The following is a 20633-nucleotide window of genomic DNA, read 5'->3' on the forward strand; positions in this document are numbered from 1 at the left end:
TGCGGTCAGTCAATAAAACAAAGGGGCAAGTCAAACCTGTGCAAAACCCGTCAAACCTTTTCAATCTCTTGAGCCAATCGGGCAGCTTCTGCTTCTCGCCGTTTATAATCAGGAGCGGACTTATCCACCTTGATTGTATAATCATCTTCATTAAAGTCGGTCGTGACACCATATAAACGTCGATTGGCTTCAAATTGATCCCAACCACCAATATCTTTTTCAGCTATTCCATCAGCTGGTGGTGGCCCGCTATCAGCCCATGGTTGTAGTGCTCGTTCTTTGAGATTTCCTCCACTTCCACTGATTGCAGTGTCAGTTTGGAAGGCTGTTGAAAAAAGTTGACAGCGAAAAGTAAGCGTTTGTCTAGAATCAAAATATGCCAATAATAGGAGGAATCCATTTCTATTTTTTTCCCTGCCAAAGTCCTACTCTGCCCCGACACTTACATTCTCGTTCGACAGTAGCACGTGAAAGCAAGCCAAAGTCAACATCTTTGGCAGTAATGACACAAACATCTTTGGGCATTATGACTAGTTCTTTTATAACATCAGCAGGATCAGGTTTTGTTGTAGCTGATTGTTGCTTGCGAGCCAGTTTTAAACATATTCCGACTTCTCCATCAGTCGAGCAGGTGTGACATATTCCTTCATAGATTGTTCCATTCTTGATTGTGACTTGTACTTTGAGACCCTGTGTATAATGATGGATGTGAATTAAGTGTGACTAAAAAGCGTTCGTGTCCTGTTATGCTCTTCACGAGCTTCTCGATATTGGACACATACCACGAGATTAGCCAATATGAACAACAAGGGATGTTGCGGAGTAGCTACTAGAGGAGATACAAGAGCACCAGCAGCAGAATTCTGACTATTCTGCTTTTCAACAGTTACACCATCTCCTCTGGCATTTGAAGTGGGAGAAGCACTGTTACTAGAAGCACCAGCTGAAGCAACATTTGCAAAGTTGGGAGGAGATTGAGCCCATTTTCCACGAGCAGTTCTACATCAAAACAAGATGGATAATTAAGATTTCAACCAGTTCACATTGTTTGCTTAGCGCAAAGCACCATGTTCTGGGGCCCTGTCTCAAATGTTGACTCCAAACGACAAATTTAAGACACAAACTAGGACACCGACATACCCATTGAAAGCAGGAGTCGTGATGTTGGTAGTAGTAGCAATCACATGTTGTGCATCTTTTCCTCTACCTTGCCCTCCTTGTTGACCTCCGCGATTCTTCTTTTGGCCTTGTTGCATTCTGCGTTAATGTGACTATTACTTGGGCTGGCAAGATGGTATATGGAGCTGCTGATGATGGATATAAAATGGAAATGTCCAAATGCAAATGTCAAGTCATACAACACAATTTATCTCACTCCAAGAAACTCATGAAAAGTGTGGTTGTGTTTGGTAGAAGTTTGGAGTGCAGAAGGACTTGTTTGTCACTATGTTTGACGCGTTATTCACGTTCCATGAATATTATAATCTGAAGATATAAAATGGCCGGTTGTTCTATTTTCCAAAACACGTCTACTACGACTGATCAACACCACAGCCAGCAGATGTCAATGTTTGCGTCTAAGTTTAATGGATTATGTACAATTCAAATCCGAAGCGATCTTTTGTTCGTTTACAACAAGCGTCAGATGTAATGTTGGAAGCAGTGGATGTGAATCAAGCTTGAATTCACATGGGAAATTGCGGCTGCTTTGAGGTATAGAGTCAAGTGTTCTGGTCAGTTGCTCAAGACTACTGGTCGTGGTCTTCACAACTGCCATGATTTTTTGTAGTTCCTGACGTGAATTAAGTAGTTGTTGGTTGACTGTATTCCAATGGGCTGAAAAAACAGACAAATAATTCATAAACAACAGAAACAATTGGAGTGCTGTTCCACACCTTCGCTTCTAGATAAGAATCACTCAAGCTCTCAGGCAATGATGATCCATCAGCAGTTGTCTTGGCTGTCGATTGACTCAATTGTTCTACAATACGAGATACAAGCATCAAAACACTTGATGCCCCACTTAGAAGGTCGAAGGGCTAAAACAAGCAACTAGTGAGTAAGAGAAACCACTATAGTAAAGGTGCTGATGCCACAGTTGTCAAAAACGATAATCTCACATACCGATATATCGTCTCGAGACGTCAGACTAGAAAACTGACTGTACTGTAACGGCACCGGACTACCCAATTGCGAAAAGACTTCAAATCGACGTGTAAAATATACAACATCATTGTAAATCTCCTTGTCAACTTTCATCTTTTGATGTTTCATCATGGCTAATGCAATCTAGTAGGAAAATTTGGGTTCATTCATTTGCAGATCCTTCTTCTTCTTCCATTGACAGCCATCACACAGACCTCAAAGTAGGCCTTGAAGAGATTCTGTTTGGCAAAGGCTAGTGTTCGTGTTCTTACACGACTGGCATGACGGTCAGGCAGTTTTGGTTTGGGTTTCGGGCCCTTCTTCTCTTTTTTCGAGGTGATTGCCGGCACAGATAACAGCTCAGCGACCTTCTTTGTTCGATCCAAATGATGCGTCAAGGTATCATAAAAGTAATAAAGATGCCTATTTTGGACCACGTGGGTACACACGACGGTCAGCATAGGCAAAGGGCAAAGATCAACCAAAAAGGGCTGAACGGACAAGAACAGTCTTACCAGAAGATATAAATCAACTCCCGATGTCGATACAGCTCTAACTGAAATCCCAAACTCAAATACATAATCATGACATCCAACTTGCGCTCAAACACCCAAGACGACAAATGATATGGTTCAGAAGGTGATATACCAGTTCCCCCCTCATCATCAACAGCAACTCCACGCAGCTTGTGTAGCTCTACATCAAGCAGTTCGGATTCAGCTTGAGTTCTCTCCCATTCTGGAATCAAGTGAGCTAGTTTTCGACGCATTCTTGAAGTGTTTTTCAAGCTGCATTGTAGTGTCTCTTCATATATCTACGTAAATAACAAGCATTTTGTTCAGAAAGCTTTGTCAAGGTGCAAACTCTTCCACTAGACCGGCATGCCCAATGTTCCTTTTTTTGCTTACCTGGCAGCACAGGTTCATGTACCTTGAAATCACATCAGCTTCAGCTGGTGTCGCAGAAGGTTCAAAAGATAATGGTTTACTACTACTTATGACGGATTCACGAATCATGACAAGAGGTCGAAAAGATTCTTCAGCACAAAATAGGTACTATGGCAAAGAGACAGCGTCAGGTATACAGTGACACCAATTCGTTTTTTTTTTGGTCACACCTTTGCAAATGACCGCGGCAAGACGTTAGGTTGAGGCCTCATGCATGTCACATACTGTAAAGCATTCTGAGAAGAGTGTGGACGATTCAGTTTCGCGGTTCATCGCCTACGACGTCGGCTTTTCTCTCTATACCTGTAGAGTGCCCGCTGAATCAGACTTAACCGTCTCAAGTAACCCATGAAGATGGGCAATAACTTGACATTGTTGCAACACAGCCATCAGATTGTTTACTGCATCGGCTCTTGAAGGAGGAGCGATTGGGCGTGGTGGTGCTTGTTGAAAGAGACTACGATTTATTTCATGGTCGAATGCATCTGGAATAGAGATTGCTCTGTATCAGTCGATTGCAAACGAGGAGTAAGAAGAGCAATGGAAGAAGGTTGGTCATGCCTTCGACTGGTTTCCCTAGCTTTAGAGTTTTCTGTATAGATTCCATATTAGATATCGCATTCACCAAATTCTTCTTTATGAGTGGTGGCTTCTTTCTGAGCGTATTCATTAGCCATGATATTACAGCCTGTACCAAAAGGGTAAAGGAGTGAACATAGGCCAAAAATGCGCCGAAGCCCAGACAACGCACCTTACGATGCCGTATACGACTCTGTAGGGCTTCCAGATATATTACGTCGTGTTCTATGTATACATTGACGGCTTGTTAACATGGAAGGGGTTTCGCATGGCTTTCTTTTTGGCCATTTGATGTTACCTCCAGACTCGGTCTGTTTAGACTCTCTAATATGATTTTGTAAATCATCTTCTAACTTTTGAAGACTCGACACTACTTCTAAATCTGGTGAATCTTCAAAGATATCAAATCCGAATGTGTCGTATGTCAAATCTTCTTCCTATCAGAAGCGAAGGTGCAATTAGTTCAATCACTATTTTTTGAACGAGTCTTACAAAAAAAGGAAAGGAAAAACGAGCGTGGCTGCATGTACATTGGTAATACGAGTCAATGATATCAGATTCCTCATTTGAGCAACGGATTTGAGGAGGGCCATTAGATAGACACGTAAAGTCTCGTTTGGAATGAGGAATGGTTTGTGAAGATATACACATGTGAAGAGTGATAATGGGAGTGCTGTTCCCGAAAGCCAAGACATCTAAGCGGTGTTGACTAGGTTAGAGTACGTTTAACACTGGAGAATGCACTCAGAGATTCATGATCATCGACTGTTCACCTCTTGAGCATACAATTCGTCAATAATACTCAAAACATCTTGCAGACTCAGTTCTTTCCGTTGCATCGAGTCTTCATCTAGCTTTCCACGTTCTTCCGCAGATGGAATGTCGAGCCCCATATCCATTTTTGGATCCATAATCTAAGTTTCAGAGTGGTTTGTGTGAGCTCTTGCCTCAACATTGTGCTTGGCTTCTAAATGTAGGGAAATGTTGGGGGAATGAGGCACACCTGGATGGCAGTCATGGCTTCAAAAAGAGACAGTAAATCTGCGCGAATCAATTGTCCAGAGACCATGTCTAGATACGTACAAAGTTGATCAGCAAAGGGACAGCAGTAGCTGCAACACATTTACCATTGCATGCTGCCTCCAACAGGTCTGTTTCATCTTCATACGACATATTCGGACGCGTTAGACCTAAAAATACGCGAAATTGTGTCGTACTCCGTGTCGTCTATACCTGAAACGACTGAGTCTTTGGTCAGGTTTGCTTGGATTTGAAACAAAACGTCAAAAAACTGGAACATGCCACTAGGAGACTAAGCAATCGCTCACTGCCAATGAATAAAAAGGTAACGTACACGTAGTGTCAGATAGAGAACTGTGTACTTTCGCTAAAACATCACTTAGGCACTCGTTTTCGGGGATTTGACCCAAGATGAGGTCGACGCTGTTCTGCAAAGTGACAAGCTATTGGAACAATTCATCGTAAGAACCTCTCGGATCGTGAGAAAACATATGACACGAGAGCTTTGCTTATTTGCTTTACCCTTTTAAAAGACGGGTTGGTCATCAGACGAGCTTCATCAACTGCCAAAATCGACGAGGAAGAGCAAACATAAATCTACTACAGAAAACGCCCATGGATCATCAAGGATTTCAAAGGATGCAGCTTCCAGTCCCTTCTCTCCAGGTCATACTGCTTTCGGCTCGCCAGTCCTGCCTAGATCCTCTGCATCCACGACAACACGTTCAACCCCAACAACAACACGTTCAACCCCAATAAGGCATCCTCAATCCTTGCCTGATCATCAGCCTGTACTCGATCTAGTTACCGTGTCTCAGACAGCTCCCTCAGCGGCAAAGACAAAACCTCCTCTCGCTGCAGACACCAACTCTATACCAAGAACGACGACACTTCAGCCGAAACCTACAGTCGATGTCCCATCATCAGCGCCAACACCGCCAGCATCTAGTCTTGCCATACCGAATAATATTGCTCCTGCTACTATAACACCACAGCCAAGCAGTAAGCCTGCATGGTCCAGCATAGCATCCAGCAGACCCCAACAACCTAGTATATCAAAACCACCAGTTATTAATAATGTGTCAGCATCATCACCTGCGTCTTCATCTGCACTGTCGTCGCCTGTATTATCGCATACAATTGCAACTCCAGTATCTCCTACACTCTCAACAACCTCATCGTCATCTTTGCATCCTACCACTACTGTAGAACAAGTACAAAGTAAAACAGATACTAGTAGCTCGATAATTTCATATTCATCGATTGCATCCACTGCGTCAAGTGCAGCCAACCGTCAACATCTTGCTAATGGTAGAATACCCAATGGTGTCTTGACACCTCACCAACTGCAGCAGCGGCAACTGAATAGTAATGCTTTAAAACCGCCATTACCATCTACACCACTGCCGAATGTCGTCACCACTTCTATGATGACTCCACCACCTAGTAGCAGTCCTCAACAAAACCCGCAAAATTCATCTGTATCTAGTACATCATCGTCCCCAACTCCAGCTCCAGAATCAATAACATCACCTGCCGCCACTCCTGCTACCACAGAAAATGGAAATGGGAGTTTACTGTCATCAACAACGACTACACCATCACAGAAATCAACTAGTCCTGTAGTCCTGTCACCAAAGACAAGTCCGATATCATGGGCTGGTGTCGCTAAAATTGGTGTTGGACCAGGCACTGAAAAAGGCGTCGGTGCTGTTGGTCATGTTTCTAAACCTGGTGCTAGAAAGCAATCGTTTTATGAAAAACCTAGTGGTATGCGTGATCAGGGTTTGAAGCAATTTGTTCCAGTTTACTGAATCTTTTCATCTTTGTCTCTAGACCTGCTGAAACACTTTGAGCCTTCTCTTGACTGTCCGTTGATAATACCTAGAGGACTAGTCAATAATGGAAATATGGTATGAGTGTGTGGATCAGCAAGAAAGCAAGTCGACTCGACAGGATTCAATCACTGATATTCTTAATTTAGTGCTTCATGAACGCTATTCTGCAGCCCTTAGTCTACTGTCCGCCCTTCTACAATCTAATGAAGATGGTTGGCAAAAGAGTCAGCCACTCATTCAGTAGACGGACACCACTAACAGAAGCAGTGATTATGTTTCTAAACGAGTTCGACATTGAAGATGAAACTCAACGTATACCACCCGAAGCAGATCCCTCCACACCATTCGCTCCCGAATATGTATATGATGCTCTAAAGTCACTGAAGAAGATCAATTCGACTAAAGGAAGACAAGAAGATGCTGAAGAGTTCTTGGGATTTATACTTGATGGCGTACATGAAGAACTCTTGGAGGTTATGCACGAAGGAGATCCTTCTGCTTTAGCAGCCAGGAATAGTACGAATAGTAATGGCAGTCAGATGGCTGGGAAGGAAGCGATGCCGGAGAGTAACGATTGGACTGAAGTTGGGAAGGGGAACAAGACTCTTGTTACGAGAAGAGTAAGCCATCGCATGATGCGAAACACGGGTGTTTTGGCGGCCTCGGAATGTTTACTTTACATCACCATTATAGACTGAAATATCAACATCCCCCATAACGAAAATATTCGTCGGACGGATGAGATCGACTATTAGGCATCCAGGTAGCAGAGATTCTGTAACTGATGAACCTTTCATGTTCCTCCATTTAGATATAAATGTGAGTGTCGACGCTCTTGTTTGGATTGAACAGATGTGGACTGACGTTTCTCGTTTGCTAGCCCGATTCTGTGAGCACCATTGATGATGCATTACGGAATGTCGCTGTTCCTGAAGTGTTGGATGAATTCACTTCACCTACTAAAGGCACCAAGGTACTTTATAGCATTATAGTTGTAGTGGTAGCGCCGAGTACGAATCGTGACTCTTTTGGCTCGTGTATTATAGGTCGAAGCCACAAAACAGAATCTACTGGATACCTTCCCTCCCATTCTCTTGCTGCATTTGAAACGATTCGTGTATACTCACACTGGAGGAACACAAAAGATACATAAGCATGTTGCTTATTCGACAGAATTGGATGTCCTGGCTGGTATGAAAAGCCAGGAAGAGCTGTTACAAGTCTGCCAGAACGCTTTTTTGTGTTTGGTTGACTGATCAGTCCCTCGTTTTAGATATAATATCACCCACCACTCGTGCGACGATATCGGCAGTCAAGTACCAGCTATTTGCAGGTAATGAGTGAGGTCTCCAATGTGCTTTCTTTGTCTTCGTAACTTACGACCTCACACATCACCGCCTCCCTAGTTGTATATCACCATGGCAAGCTAGCAGCAGGAGGACATTATACCTGTGATGTATTACGAGCACCAAATCAATGGCTAAATATTGATGATGCTCTTGTTCAAAAAGTTCACGTTAGTGAGGTGCTGAGGGAGAAGCGTGATCGGGATGTCTATATGCTCATGTTCCGTAAAATATAAGAATACAATAAAAGATCTTATTTTGAAAATGCCATATATAGCAGCCAAAAAACCGTTTGGTTGCGTGAGTGCGTTTCTGTTGGGAAGTTCCGGAAGTTCGAAAACGGTTTACGACGAGGTGATATATGAGACGTCGGAGACAGAGGTATAAATCGCTTTATCATAATGATATCGATCCTTCTTGAAGGTAAATCGTTTCATTCAACGGTTGGATCTCCATGACATTCACTGACGCAGAAACTTTCCATAGGAAACACGAAATAGTAGCTCGAGGACTACGTACACACGCAATATTTACGCTTATTCGTGGAACAAACTATTTAAAATTTAATTTGGATCTTTTTTCTGGTTGGATTTGGTGGGAGGAGTTTTGATTCTCGAACCTCCCCCATCATTGTCCTGAGGAACCCCAGATATAAGAAGGAGACGGCCCAACACGATCTTAACACAATAATACTCGCTCTATCTACTCTCATGTCATTGTCATGGAGCAACATATGGATCAAGCAAGTACGAGGAATATAACGCATTCTTATTTGCGGCCCAACGAAAAGCATTCAGTGATTTCAAGTCGGTTTGAAGTCTTTGGCTGTGCTGTCCAGCACAGTCAATCATCATTGTACTGCATCCATGCCAGATCTAACTAGTCATCCTTTCCTTCGTCGTAACTTAGATCCCAACATCCCACATACCACATACCATACCAACACGAGCCAAGCATACTCTACGAATCGATTTTAGCGAATCCACAAGCTACTCTATCATCTGGAATATAGGAAAATCATTAGCTCGACCAGCCGAAGTCATTGGCCGCAGCAGCAATCTATGTCTTTTATACTGCCGATGAAGCTGAGGCTTCTCTACTCGAAATTAATCGTTGTTTGACCTGGATGTAGCTGTAGACCCATTCCAGATCATAACTTGGCAGGATGTAGAGTATCAGTTAATTCCACTGCACGCTCCAAATATAAAACAGGTTTACTTGCTCAATGTACATCAAGATCTATGTAGCAGTCTCTCGCAGACGCTCGGAAGTCTTCACTTGTCTCACTCTGGGTTTTCTGGCTTTCGAACTCGTACTGTTGGTCAACATCAAACAACAGTGACAGGAAGCATCTTTGAAGAACTCAGCAAAGGTAGTGCTACGACACTGATTAGAGTTGGAATGGAAGACTTCTCGCTTATGAAGTGCTCCGAAAACCATATGGCAGACTTCACCAGCCTGATGGATGTCAGTCTGGGAATGGTCTCACATGATCGGAACTTCTTGAATGGCATCCGTCAAAATGTAGCCAAGCGTAAGATCGTGAGATGATGGCTGCTGAGATTAAGACGACTATCATGACACGAGGATATCAATTTGAGTATCTCGACATGGTTGACATCCTTGGTCTCCCCCCAACACGGAATGACATACCCCTTTCCGTCGATTTTGCAGTAATAACAGCCCATTATACCAACTTGAAACACCTCTATCTTCACGGGCCATGGATACTTAGACAGGTCACGTCGGCAGTAATCTCATCCATGCCAAACCGGGAGTCGTTGAAACTCATCGGAATTTATATAGGATTTTGGTCTGAAGATTTGTTACCGGCTCTACACGGTCGAAACCTCTTGAACAATGCAGCGAAGCTCCGTTTGGATATACAGTAACACCCATTGTAATATTCACGAACGATGAGGAGGAATTGGAGATGGAAGAATATGGTCTCTTCCAAAAGTATTGACGGGAAGCTCAATTGGAAGGAATTGTCACGGTAGATAGGTGTCGATTAGATGTTGTGACGAGACTAACGTAGCAGTGAAAAATCGAACAGGCACTGCCAGCTCATGTATACTGTAAGCAAGTACGCAAGTAATTCAAATAAGAAATTAAATCAGAACTTTGCCACGCTCCGTTCTCACTCCCCTTCGCGTTCATACTTTTGTCATTTGAACTCACTGGCACCCATCCTGAAAGAAGCTTTCCTTCCCAACTGACAAGAACTACACGCCGAGTCACTCGCAAACATGAGGTAATTCACTAGCGATGTACTCATTGTATCTAATCGTTTCATGATGCATCTTGCTCACCACCATTCATTCTCTGTTTAAACACAGCGGTCTAGCTGGAAAAGCCAAGACAGAAATGACTGAAGATGAACGTAAGGCTTACCGAATGCAATGAATTGCGGTCTATTCTGTCTTGGATTACCATACATATCTTACCATCATCACCGTTTTCTAGTCAAGAAATTAGAAGAGGAAGAATTCAACACTGGTCCATTATCAGTCTTGAACCAGTCGGTCAAGAACAATACGCAGATCCTCATCAACTGCAGAAACAATCGCAAACTATTGGCCCGTGTCAAGGCCTTGTAAGTCTCGTGTTTGGCCTCCTTTCAAGTCTGGATGTATTGACTTTGCTACGCATACATAGTGACAGACACTGTAATATGGTTTTGGAAAATGTTAAGGAGGTAATCACATTGCTGATGCTTTTGCATACTTGGCGAGACTAAGAAATAAGCTCACGCTTCTTGGTATTGGGATAGATGTGGACAGAGACTCCAAAATCTGGCAAGGGAGTCAAAAAGTCCAAACCAGTCAACAAGGATCGTTTCATCAGCAAGATGTTCTTACGGGGAGACTCTGTTGTATTGGTATTGGTAAGCATCTACTTATGACTTTGTGATCTTTGTTGTTCGTCAATCTCGATGCTCATTCCTTCCTCCTTAAAGCGTAACATTGTATAGATCTACCTTGTCTTGTATCGTGAGAATATTGCATTATTGTAGAGAAACGTCAGTCAGCTCTCTAATTCGCCGTGTTTGAGTGTTTGGGAACACAAGTCAGTGAACAAACTTTGGAATCCATTTCAAGAAGGCACCGAATTCTTGAAGGAAAACAACATTTAGAGCAATTAGTAGCTAGAGTCGAGTTGAGTCACGCCAGACACGTAGAAAGTGAAAACATTCACAATCTTTGAAATTGCTGTTCAGCGAGACGAACGCACATCCCGTAGGCACATCCAGTGAACGAATATTGTCATTTGTATATTAGAAGCAGGATTATCGTCTCTGTCCTTGTGAGCTCCGCCATCCATTTTGTTCGTCAAGTGTTCAAACACACAATTGGGACAAAATTCAGAAAGCTTTCTACGCAATCCTAAGACAGTGTGGAGCAGGACACGTCTGAGAGGGTGAGGGACGCTGGTAAGTTTACTTTCATTTACTAGCACCTCCCTACTTTATTCAGTGCCTCTCTGTCGGAAAAGCTCATTTGTTTTACATTATTGCAAGTGCGCATTTTAATCCATGAATAATACATTGTAGGCCCTCTCCGTACTATCATCAATTCATCCTTGGACGATTTAGAACACACTTCATCTTCACGCAAGAGTATCCTCCTTGGCTATATCCGTATTTTGCAACGACATCAACCAGACACTTTTACGACTGTTGCAAACGACATAGAATCCTCACTAGAACGCGTATCTGCAGACAATACACTATACAACCTCCACAGTGCATCGACCCAGAACTCCATGTCTGGGTAAGAAATCGCTTATTCATATACCTGAATGTGCTGACGATAAACCCAAACATCCAAACATTCCAAAACACCACAACTAACACACCCCATACTTCATTTGCCATAGTGATAATCTGAGAGGTGGCCAAGATGGTGTGCTGGACGCACAGATTGCATCAGGCATATCGCTCACCGCATTGTTACAAGACATTGGTTATAGCAGTTGTCTTGGTCCAAACACATTATTGAAAATATTAGAGCAGATTGGAATCAACCGATCCAATGCTGCTTCCAGACTAAAAGAAGACGAAATCGCTCGAGTCCTTGCCATGATGGCTCGAACGCATACTGGTCTGACTCCCAATCCAGCATTTCAACATATAACGTCAGCTATATTCGATCGTATGGATCCAGAAGAGCTGAAACGAGTGCAAACTTGGGATGTGGCAATGTTTATGGCGACCATACTAGATTTGGTAAGGGCAGTTTCGGGGGTAATACAATTTGGACACTCAGCCATCCCGTTCAGACAAGCGAGTCAACTCATGGTCTCGCAACTGCAAAGACTCACGCGACCACTCTTTGTCAATCATTAGAAACCTATTCTAGATTGGTTTTCCATGATGAGAGCCTTGGATCATCCTGAATTCATACTATATGATGCTACGGGACTCAACATTATATTGAATGCCACCAAAGTTGGAATACCAGTATGCCCAACACTCATTCATTCCACATGATCAACATGAGCTAAATGATCTTGTGTCTTTAGAACCTGTATCAATTTCCCATCAATGCCTTCTTTGGCAGATGGAGAAATCTCAAGGGTCATCTCAGCTTTTTGAAATTGGCTATATCAAATCGACCCGAGATATTTGTCGTGACTCAAAGTGTAGGCCGTCGAGTCATAGATGCGCTGAATATGCAGTCGCTCATGAACCAGCCATGGAATTCTTTGGAGTTGCTGGAAACTCTGCTATTCTTGTCTGAGACTGAATTGTATGAGGAAGTCAAGAGGATTTTTGAGTTTGCTTCTCAGCAAGCTCCAGAAGTCGTGTTATTAGGTTTGGCTGAACTCAAAGTATGTTGCCAGTCCTCTGTGTGTTTATTTCGTCGCCGAGATTCTAACGATATCTGATCGTAATTTCACAGGCTCCATGGACACCCTTCCAGAAAGAATTAGTTTTGAATTTAGTCATGACCTTCTTAAGTGGTGGCCACTCTAATTCTGTATTTGTCTTGTCGAAACTATGGCAAATCTCAGAATCCTCTGTTATAACTGGTCTCCAACGTCTTTACATGACTGATCCAACCAATCTCTCTCGCATCTTGGATGTCGCTCAAGACATGAAGGTATAGCTCTCCAAACTTACAGGCCGCTTGAAACCATGATCTAATGGTTTTTTTTGTAGGCACTACCTCAAATCCTCGAATCAAAGCCATATTCCTTCTCTATAGATTTAGCGGCTCTAGCATCCAGGAGAGATTATCTCAACCTAGAAAAGTGGCTCACTGATCATATACGTGATGAGGGTGATGTCTTCATCAAGTCATGTGTGGATTTTATGTATGAGAAGGTGTTACGGCAGGATAACTTTTCTATGCAACAGTCCGTTCCCTTGTCGCCAGACGTTGTCAATATCTTCCTCCGAATCCTGCAAAATCATAGCAGGTGTGTTGCGTGTAATTGGTATTTATTTTTCGCCATAGAGTTAACCAGTCTCTATGTTTTTTAGCGCAATGCCAGCTGATACAGACGAAAGATGGAAGGAAATTGTCACTGCATTTGCAAGAACACCGCATATGATGAATATGGCCACTAGCTCACCTGCTGATGGAGAGGAGAGCGGTGTTAGAGAAGGTGGCTCCTTTTCTGCAGACGTTGAGGAGGAAGTCAATGCCTATTATGAACGTATATATCAGGGCGAAATATCCATATCTCAGATCGTTGAACTGCTACAAAGGTTCAAGGTCTCACCAAACCAAAGAGAACAGGACATTTACTCTTGCATCATCCACAATCTATTCGACGAATATAAATTCTTCCCTAGATATCCCGATAATTACCTTGCCATAACCAGTCTCCTATTTGGTGCCCTGATACAACACCAGATAGTATCATACATGCCACTCGGTATTGCCCTTCGATACGTTCTTGATGCTTTACGGCAACCTGTAGGATCGAAACTATTCCGATTCGGTATACAGGCCTTGTCTCAATTCCAGTCGCGGCTAGGTGAATGGCCTCAATACTGCTCTCATCTATTGCAAATAACGCATTTGGTACAAGCACATCCAGATATAGTACAATATATTCGTAGTTTGCAGGAAAGTCAAGCTGCAGGTGCAGCAAATGGAGCCCCAGAGCCAGGAGCTGTAACTGGAAGTGAAGTAGTAGGAGCAGTGATACCTAGTTCTTCATCGACTAGTGTATTTGCTGCTATAAAATTGGACAATTTAGTAGATCCGACTGAACCCGAAAGCTTAGAAGTGCCCAATGAGGTCGTGCAAGATAAGATACTCTTCATCATAAATAATATCTCACCAGCTAATCTAGAAACCAAGATACGAGAGATGCGTGAACTAATGAGGGACACATACAACAAGTGGTTTAGTAACTATATTGTTGAAAAACGAGCTAGCATCGAACCCAACTTCCATTCCTTGTATATTTCCTTCCTCGATGCCCTCGAATCCACACCATTGTATCGCTTTGTATTGATTGAGACATTTGTAAACATTCGCAACTTGTTGAATTCGGACAAGACTGTAACCTCATCGCAAGAACGTACACTACTCAAAAATTTGGGAACGTGGTTGGGATCCATCACGTTAGCTAAAAATAAGCCCATTAAACACAGACATATATCTTTCAAGGTACAAAATTCGGAGGGATAGTCATCTTGGTTTCTTTTAGTCGCTGACTTTTCTATTGTTGTAATTCGTGTAGGATTTGCTGATTGAAGGTTTTGAAAACAATCGACTGATTGTAGTCATTCCGTTTGTGTGCAAAGTGATGGAGCAAGTGAATAACAGTAAAGTCTTCAAACCACCAAACCCATGGCTGATGGCAATCATGAAACTCTTGGCTGAATTATATCACTTTGCTGATTTGAAACTCAACCTCAAGTTTGAAATTGAAGTGCTTTGCAAGAATATCAAGTTGGATGTCAAAGGTGTGGTTGAGACGGACTTTGTTCTTCCACGCTGAATGAATTGCTCAACTTTTTCGCCATCATTCCGAAACAGAGATACAACCTACAACTCTGCTAAGGAACAGACCACCGAAAGAGCTGCCAGCACCCGCTTTACGAGAATTGGAACGATTGCCACCAGTAACCACTGTTGGTATTCCTGTCAGTGCAGCTGGAGCTCCTGCTCATTCATTGCCTCCATCTACTGGCACTGCTCCTGCGACTGTTGGTACGTTTCGCATTTGCTTAACGCCAAACAATTTATGATTACTCATGATCCCTTTTGTGTCGTGCAGAAAACTTGTTGTCATACAATCTTGCAGCTGAGCTAGTCATCAATCCAAACCTCCCATTGTTTGTTGCTCAGCCATCACTGAAGCGCTTCATTCACGTTGCCATTGAGAGAGCTATTCGTGAGGTATACAGTCAGGATGGGTGCTTCTTGGACCCAAAGTGACTCAATCTCGATTTGTATTAGATCATTGTGCCTGTCGTGGAACGCAGTGTGACGATTGCTGCGATTGCTACCAAAGAGCTGGTGATCAAGGATTTCGCATTGGAACCTAATGAAGACAAGATGAGAAAGGCTGCTCACTTGATGGTTCAAAGTCTTGCTGGTGAGAATTTGTCGAAACGCGCGTTTCGTCTTTTGTGGTCATGTTAGTATTTACCAGCAAATTCCTCTGGAATGGAAACGTTTAGGGAGTCTCGCATCTGTGACCTGTCGAGAGCCTTTACGTTTGAGTATGATTGCCAACATTAAGGGTCTCCTTTTACAGAATGGTTTCACAGAGGTAGGAATGGTGTCCAAAGTTGCAAAAATGTCGAATGTTTCTGACTACCCTTCATTTTGGCGATTTAGCAATCGTTGCCAGAGCAAGCAATCTTTGTTATTGTATCTGATAATTTGGATTTGGCTTGTTCCGTCATTGAGAGGACTGCAGCAGAAAAGGCCGTTCCTGAAGTCGATGAGGGCTTAAGGGAATCATATCTTGGTAGAAGGAAGCATCGTGAGGTATGTCGCAACAATATTTTGGTTGATTGGTGTTGTTGATGATACTTATTTTTATTTCTCTAGCGAACTGGTGCTCCATACTATGATATGACTGTGTATGCTGCCTCCCGCTACCCATCAACTCTACCAGAGACTTTAAGATTGAAGGCTGGCGGATTGACCATACAGCAACTTAGAGTATATGAAGATTTCTCTAGAATGTCTCGAATCATGCAAAGCGGTGCACAAGGTACGACAAAGCACAAACAAGAAAATCTTCCGTTCTTTAATAACGCGTTTTCGCTCTCATAGAAGTCGCTGATCGTCAACATGCTCGTGTTGATATGGCTAGACGAGATGCTCGACCTGACGCTATGCCAACATCATATGCCACTCCCGTACCTCCATATGAAGAAACCCCAGTACTCTTGACGACTCAACAAGCATTGGAAAAATTTGGTGCATCTATAGTAGAACTGGACAAGTTTGCTGCTAGTCAACCAGTAACCATGACAATGGCTAATCTCCCTCCGCAACACGAATTGAGAGCTGCATTGAAGCAAATTCCATTATTGGTAACTCAAGCCTTCCAACGAGAAGAGACTGCTTTGATGTTTTCCCAGAAAGTGGTACAACTCTTGTACAAGACTGAATTGGTCTTGTCAAGAGAAATGTATATTGTATTGCTAGAAAGGTTGTGTGAGTTATCCAAGACTGTTGCTAAGGAAGTCAATGCTTGGTTGTTGTATGCTGATGATGAGGTGAGTTCTTTGTGATTATCGTGGAGCGTGCTGGGGCTGATTTCCTGATCCCTTACGTAGCGCAAGTACAATGTGCCAGTAACAGCAGCACTCATCAGATCACATCTGATTAATGTACCCGAGATGGATATGCAGCTTGCTCGTCTTATGGATATTGGTCGACCCACTGTAGTTGAATTCACGTCATGGCTCATCAAGAAATGTGTCTTGGAAGAACCGGCTATTGCATCTCAGAATGATTTCTTCAATTCTGTCGAGATACTTACCAAGATCGCGTCTCGCGGAAAGGCTCCTGATAGGTATGTACCACTTTGCTGGCATCGTTTTTTGTTTTCAACAACTAAATTCTTTTCCCTTTCTAAGTCTAAATCAGTTGCTTCAAGAATTGAGGCTTCGGTCATCTGCTGTATCTATCCGCGACTTGATTGGCAAGGATAGTGAAAGCTCTGGAGTCCGTGATCAGTTGGCAGCCTTGTTTACTGAATGGGTCCGATTGTATCATCATCCAGCTTCGAATGAGAAGTCTCATTTACGGTATATCACTCAGGTTAGTCGCGAGCATTTGTCAAATGAGTTTTGTGACGTTAAGAATTAGCGTGAGAGTATTTTCTCAACTAGTTTTTTCCCTTCGTAGTTGCAACAACAAGGTGTACTCAAGACAGAAGATGTCTCGTCTCTGTTCTTCCGAGTATGCACTGAACTGAGTGTAGAAGCATACATGAAAGCTCCAGCAGGAACACCATCAGTAGTAGCCTTTCAAGCTGTAGATGCTTTTGCTCGTCTTATAGTATTGGTAGTCCGCCATTACAATGATCCTGCGGCCCAAAATGTCAATTATGCCAAGTTGACATTGACGACCAAGATCTTGTCTATTACAGTCTTAGTGTTAGTTCATTCTCATGAGCAACGGAAAACGACATTTAACCAACGACCCTTCTTCCGACTCTTGTCGTCGTTGCTTAATGATTTGAATTCATTCGAGCCTCACTTGCAGCCAATTTACTTCCAGATTTTATCATACTTGAGGTACGTTGCTTGCAAAAAAAGCCATCAAATGTTCTAAGTCTATTGATCTGAAACTCGTCAATTTTGTTATAGCAACACCTTCCATACGTTACAACCATCATTCTTGCCTGGATTTACATTCTCTTGGCTGCAATTGGTATCGCATCGATTCTTCATGCCTAAACTGTTGTTGGCTGAGAATCAAAAGGTTTGTCACTTGCTTATTACATGTTGGAACTGGTATTGTTCGGCTAACCATCTATCCAAAATAACGTCAAATAGGGATGGCCATTCTTCCAACGACTGTTGGTTGATCTCTTCAAATTCCTCGCTCCATTCTTACGCCAATCAGATCTCACAGACACGGTTCGACTCTTGTATAAAGGCACCATTCGAGTCTTGCTAGTGCTATTGCATGATTTCCCCGAGTTTTTATGTGACTACCACTTCAGTTTTGTGGATGTTATCCCACATTCTTGTACTCAACTCCGCAACTTGATATTGAGTGCCTTCCCTCGCAGCATGAGGCTTCCAGATCCATTCACACCAAACTTGAAGGTGGACTTGTTACCGGAAATCAATCAAGCCCCACATATATTGTCTGATTATACGTCTGGCCTGATGGTGAATAATTTAAAGACGGACATTGATTCATATTTGAGAAATCGAGCACCAGGTGCCTTCTTGACTGAAATTGCAGGTCGTTTATTGGTGCCCCCTGGTACACTAGTTGATGGATCAAAGTATATGATATCGACCATCAATTCTTTGGTGTTGTATGTTGGAAGTCAAGCTATAGCACAGAATAAGCCTGGACAAGCTGTGCAGCAATCACCCGTTCACGGAGCGTCTATGGATATCTTTAAGCAGTTGGTGACTGATTTAGATCCTGAAGGTATGTGAAAGTTTTGTTTGAGGTTGATGTTTGTCAGAGTCAGCTGTATTCCGGTTTGATGTTTGTGAGGGCTTTCATCAACTTTGATGCTTGGAGTGCATTTTAAGCTTTCGTTACTCATCTATATTTTCTTGATCACATAGGACGATATTTGTTTTTAAGCGGTATTGCCAACCAATTGAGATACCCCAACAGCCACACACACTACTTTAGCAATGTACTATTATACCTCTTCCTTGAAGCTGAGCAAGAGATTGTGCAAGAACAGATTACTCGGTATGACTATTTCATTGATTACATTATTCGATTCTCTTCTAAAAAAATTATTCGGTTTCTCACACAGTGTATTGATTGAACGTCTGATTGTAAATCGACCTCATCCATATGGACTACTAGTTGCATTTATTGAATTGATTCGTAATCCTCGATACGGTTTCTGGAATCATACCAACTTTATCCAGTGTGCTCCGGGTATGTGTGCTGGTTTGTTGTACTAAGCTTAGATACTAACTTTGCAATCAATCTACTGATGTAGAAATCGACCGTCTCTTCTCGAATGTGGCAAAGAGTCTTGCATCTCAGCAATGATATTAAACAGAAAAGATACTTTATTAGCATTTTACAAACAGCGTGTAGTAGTTATATGTTTTTTTTGTAGTAAGTCACGTGGCAAGCTTCTCGTACATTTTGTATAATGCTCCTTTGCTTTATAACAAAAAAGATAACGGATCAAGTGCACGTGTAGTGGTTCCATGAAATGTGCTGCGGAATGGTGCACGGTTCACCAAGCACCAATATTTTCGCAAATCGCAAGAGAGAGATAGAGAGGTAGAGAATTGATTCCTTTTTCGTTGATTAACGGGGGAATAAGCTGTCATGATATAATAAGTGAGACACTTGCTACTTTTATTGGGCAAACGGTGCAAGCAACCATCTTGTTGGGTCTTGTATTTCTTGTAAAGGACGTGGAACTTTGGAAACGACGGTTTGAACTAGTCTGGAAGTAAGTCGTATCTCATCTTATATCAAATAATCTATTGAAGATGCTGTCGAACGCGTGGCTTTCCTACTATACTCCTGCAGAACGGCTATCTAACAAATTGTGGTTTTTTAACAGCTGCAAACAAAGGAGGAGACTCTGAGAAGGAACAATGATAGGGAACCAGTATGCATTCAACTGAAAATATCAGCAAATCATTAATTCAATTAACGTGATGGCTGATTTTGAATTTTCATTCTTACTAGGCGAACGGAAGAAGACGTTATAGTGACTCGCACAAAAAGGAAGACCAAACCAGTGTCGACAAGGAATAGAGCCAAGTCAATCACACCTTCGGACGTAAGTTATCTATCATTACTGTATTGTCGCTTCATTTCAAGTACCGTCTCGTCAAAACAAAAACCGCACCTAATGTGTTGGTGTGGTTGCGCGAAGTTGACCTCCTTCATTTTGCCATTCAATGTAGGTCATGCCACCAGACATGGCGATGTCATTCCAACCGATAGATTCACCTACATATCCGTTACAGCAAGTAAACTTTCAACAACATGGATCGGCATTCTCGCTAGTTCGTAAACGGTTGTCGGATAATGAGGACGATGATGATTGGTTGGACATAAAGATGGATAAGAGGTTGAAGATAGGTAATTTGTGTTTGTTTGTTTACCTTGCTTGTGATGTGTGGTATTGATCGTGTTGATGTTGTCTTAGATCGGGAGCAAGAATGTCGTCAAACTCCAGTCAACTTTGGAGGTAATTCCATAAGCTTCGTTTTTCGCGATCTCATCGTTTCATACATGCAGCATCATACTCATCATCCTGCGTCCCTTGCTATTATTAGAATGTGAGGAACTGCTGTCTGAAATCACTGGCCCATCAGCCACACCACCACCAGATTTGAGCGCCTTTAGAGCCGATATCATCCCCATCCCAACACCACACTCACAAACACCCGTACAAGGCCAATCCCCATATTCGTCCCGCTACAACGGCCACCTACGCCAACCACTAGACGATGTCTTCACAAATCAAGCATGGGCTGTCGAAGAGCTTGATCGCAAACTGCACTCAGAAATCCGCATGGACACACCCGTATCCATGGAAGGTCCAGTGAGTGGCAGCTGTAAACGTGTATCAGTGCTACGAACCGAGTCGGC

The 20633-nt window shown here is 42.7% G+C and overlaps 3 protein-coding genes across 3 annotated transcripts; 2 read left to right on the top strand and 1 right to left on the bottom strand.

Annotated features, from left to right (window-relative positions):
* Window positions 1-1591: 1591 nt before the first annotated feature.
* On the bottom strand, window positions 1592-4844 carry SmJEL517_g00062 (uncharacterized protein; the record flags this gene model as incomplete). The annotated part of the gene is made up of 15 exons (XM_031165992.1): window positions 1592-1792; window positions 1896-2039; window positions 2125-2289; window positions 2361-2568; window positions 2661-2959; window positions 3054-3200; window positions 3263-3328; window positions 3396-3577; window positions 3718-3780; window positions 3849-3896; window positions 3970-4108; window positions 4202-4366; window positions 4445-4585; window positions 4675-4742; window positions 4799-4844. 15 exons carry the CDS (start codon window positions 4842-4844, stop codon window positions 1592-1594), a joined length of 2082 nt encoding a protein of 693 aa, XP_031027768.1.
* Window positions 4845-5004: 160 nt separating this feature from the next.
* On the top strand, window positions 5005-8111 carry SmJEL517_g00063 (uncharacterized protein; the record flags this gene model as incomplete). The annotated part of the gene is made up of 10 exons (XM_031165993.1): window positions 5005-5016; window positions 5075-5152; window positions 5225-6461; window positions 6528-6604; window positions 6676-7149; window positions 7223-7348; window positions 7410-7502; window positions 7576-7720; window positions 7803-7862; window positions 7936-8111. 10 exons carry the CDS (start codon window positions 5005-5007, stop codon window positions 8109-8111), a joined length of 2478 nt encoding a protein of 825 aa, XP_031027767.1.
* Window positions 8112-10124: 2013 nt separating this feature from the next.
* On the top strand, window positions 10125-19064 carry SmJEL517_g00064 (uncharacterized protein; the record flags this gene model as incomplete). Its single annotated transcript, XM_031165994.1, has 28 exons — window positions 10125-10129; window positions 10215-10258; window positions 10342-10471; window positions 10534-10573; window positions 10649-10762; window positions 11494-11648; window positions 11755-12103; window positions 12224-12337; window positions 12400-12708; window positions 12780-12980; window positions 13040-13299; window positions 13364-14504; window positions 14578-14803; window positions 14877-15050; window positions 15118-15239; window positions 15300-15438; window positions 15524-15615; window positions 15684-15836; window positions 15900-16065; window positions 16128-16576; window positions 16637-16875; window positions 16940-17123; window positions 17211-17602; window positions 17675-17789; window positions 17864-18476; window positions 18620-18752; window positions 18820-18947; window positions 19012-19064. 28 exons carry the CDS (start codon window positions 10125-10127, stop codon window positions 19062-19064), a joined length of 6240 nt encoding a protein of 2079 aa, XP_031027762.1.
* Between the last annotated feature and the right edge of the window lie 1569 nt (window positions 19065-20633).

Source organism: Synchytrium microbalum (assembly GCF_006535985.1).
Source record: "Synchytrium microbalum strain JEL517 chromosome Unknown SmJEL517_scf0001, whole genome shotgun sequence".
Lineage (NCBI taxonomy): Eukaryota > Fungi > Chytridiomycota > Chytridiomycetes > Synchytriales > Synchytriaceae > Synchytrium > Synchytrium microbalum.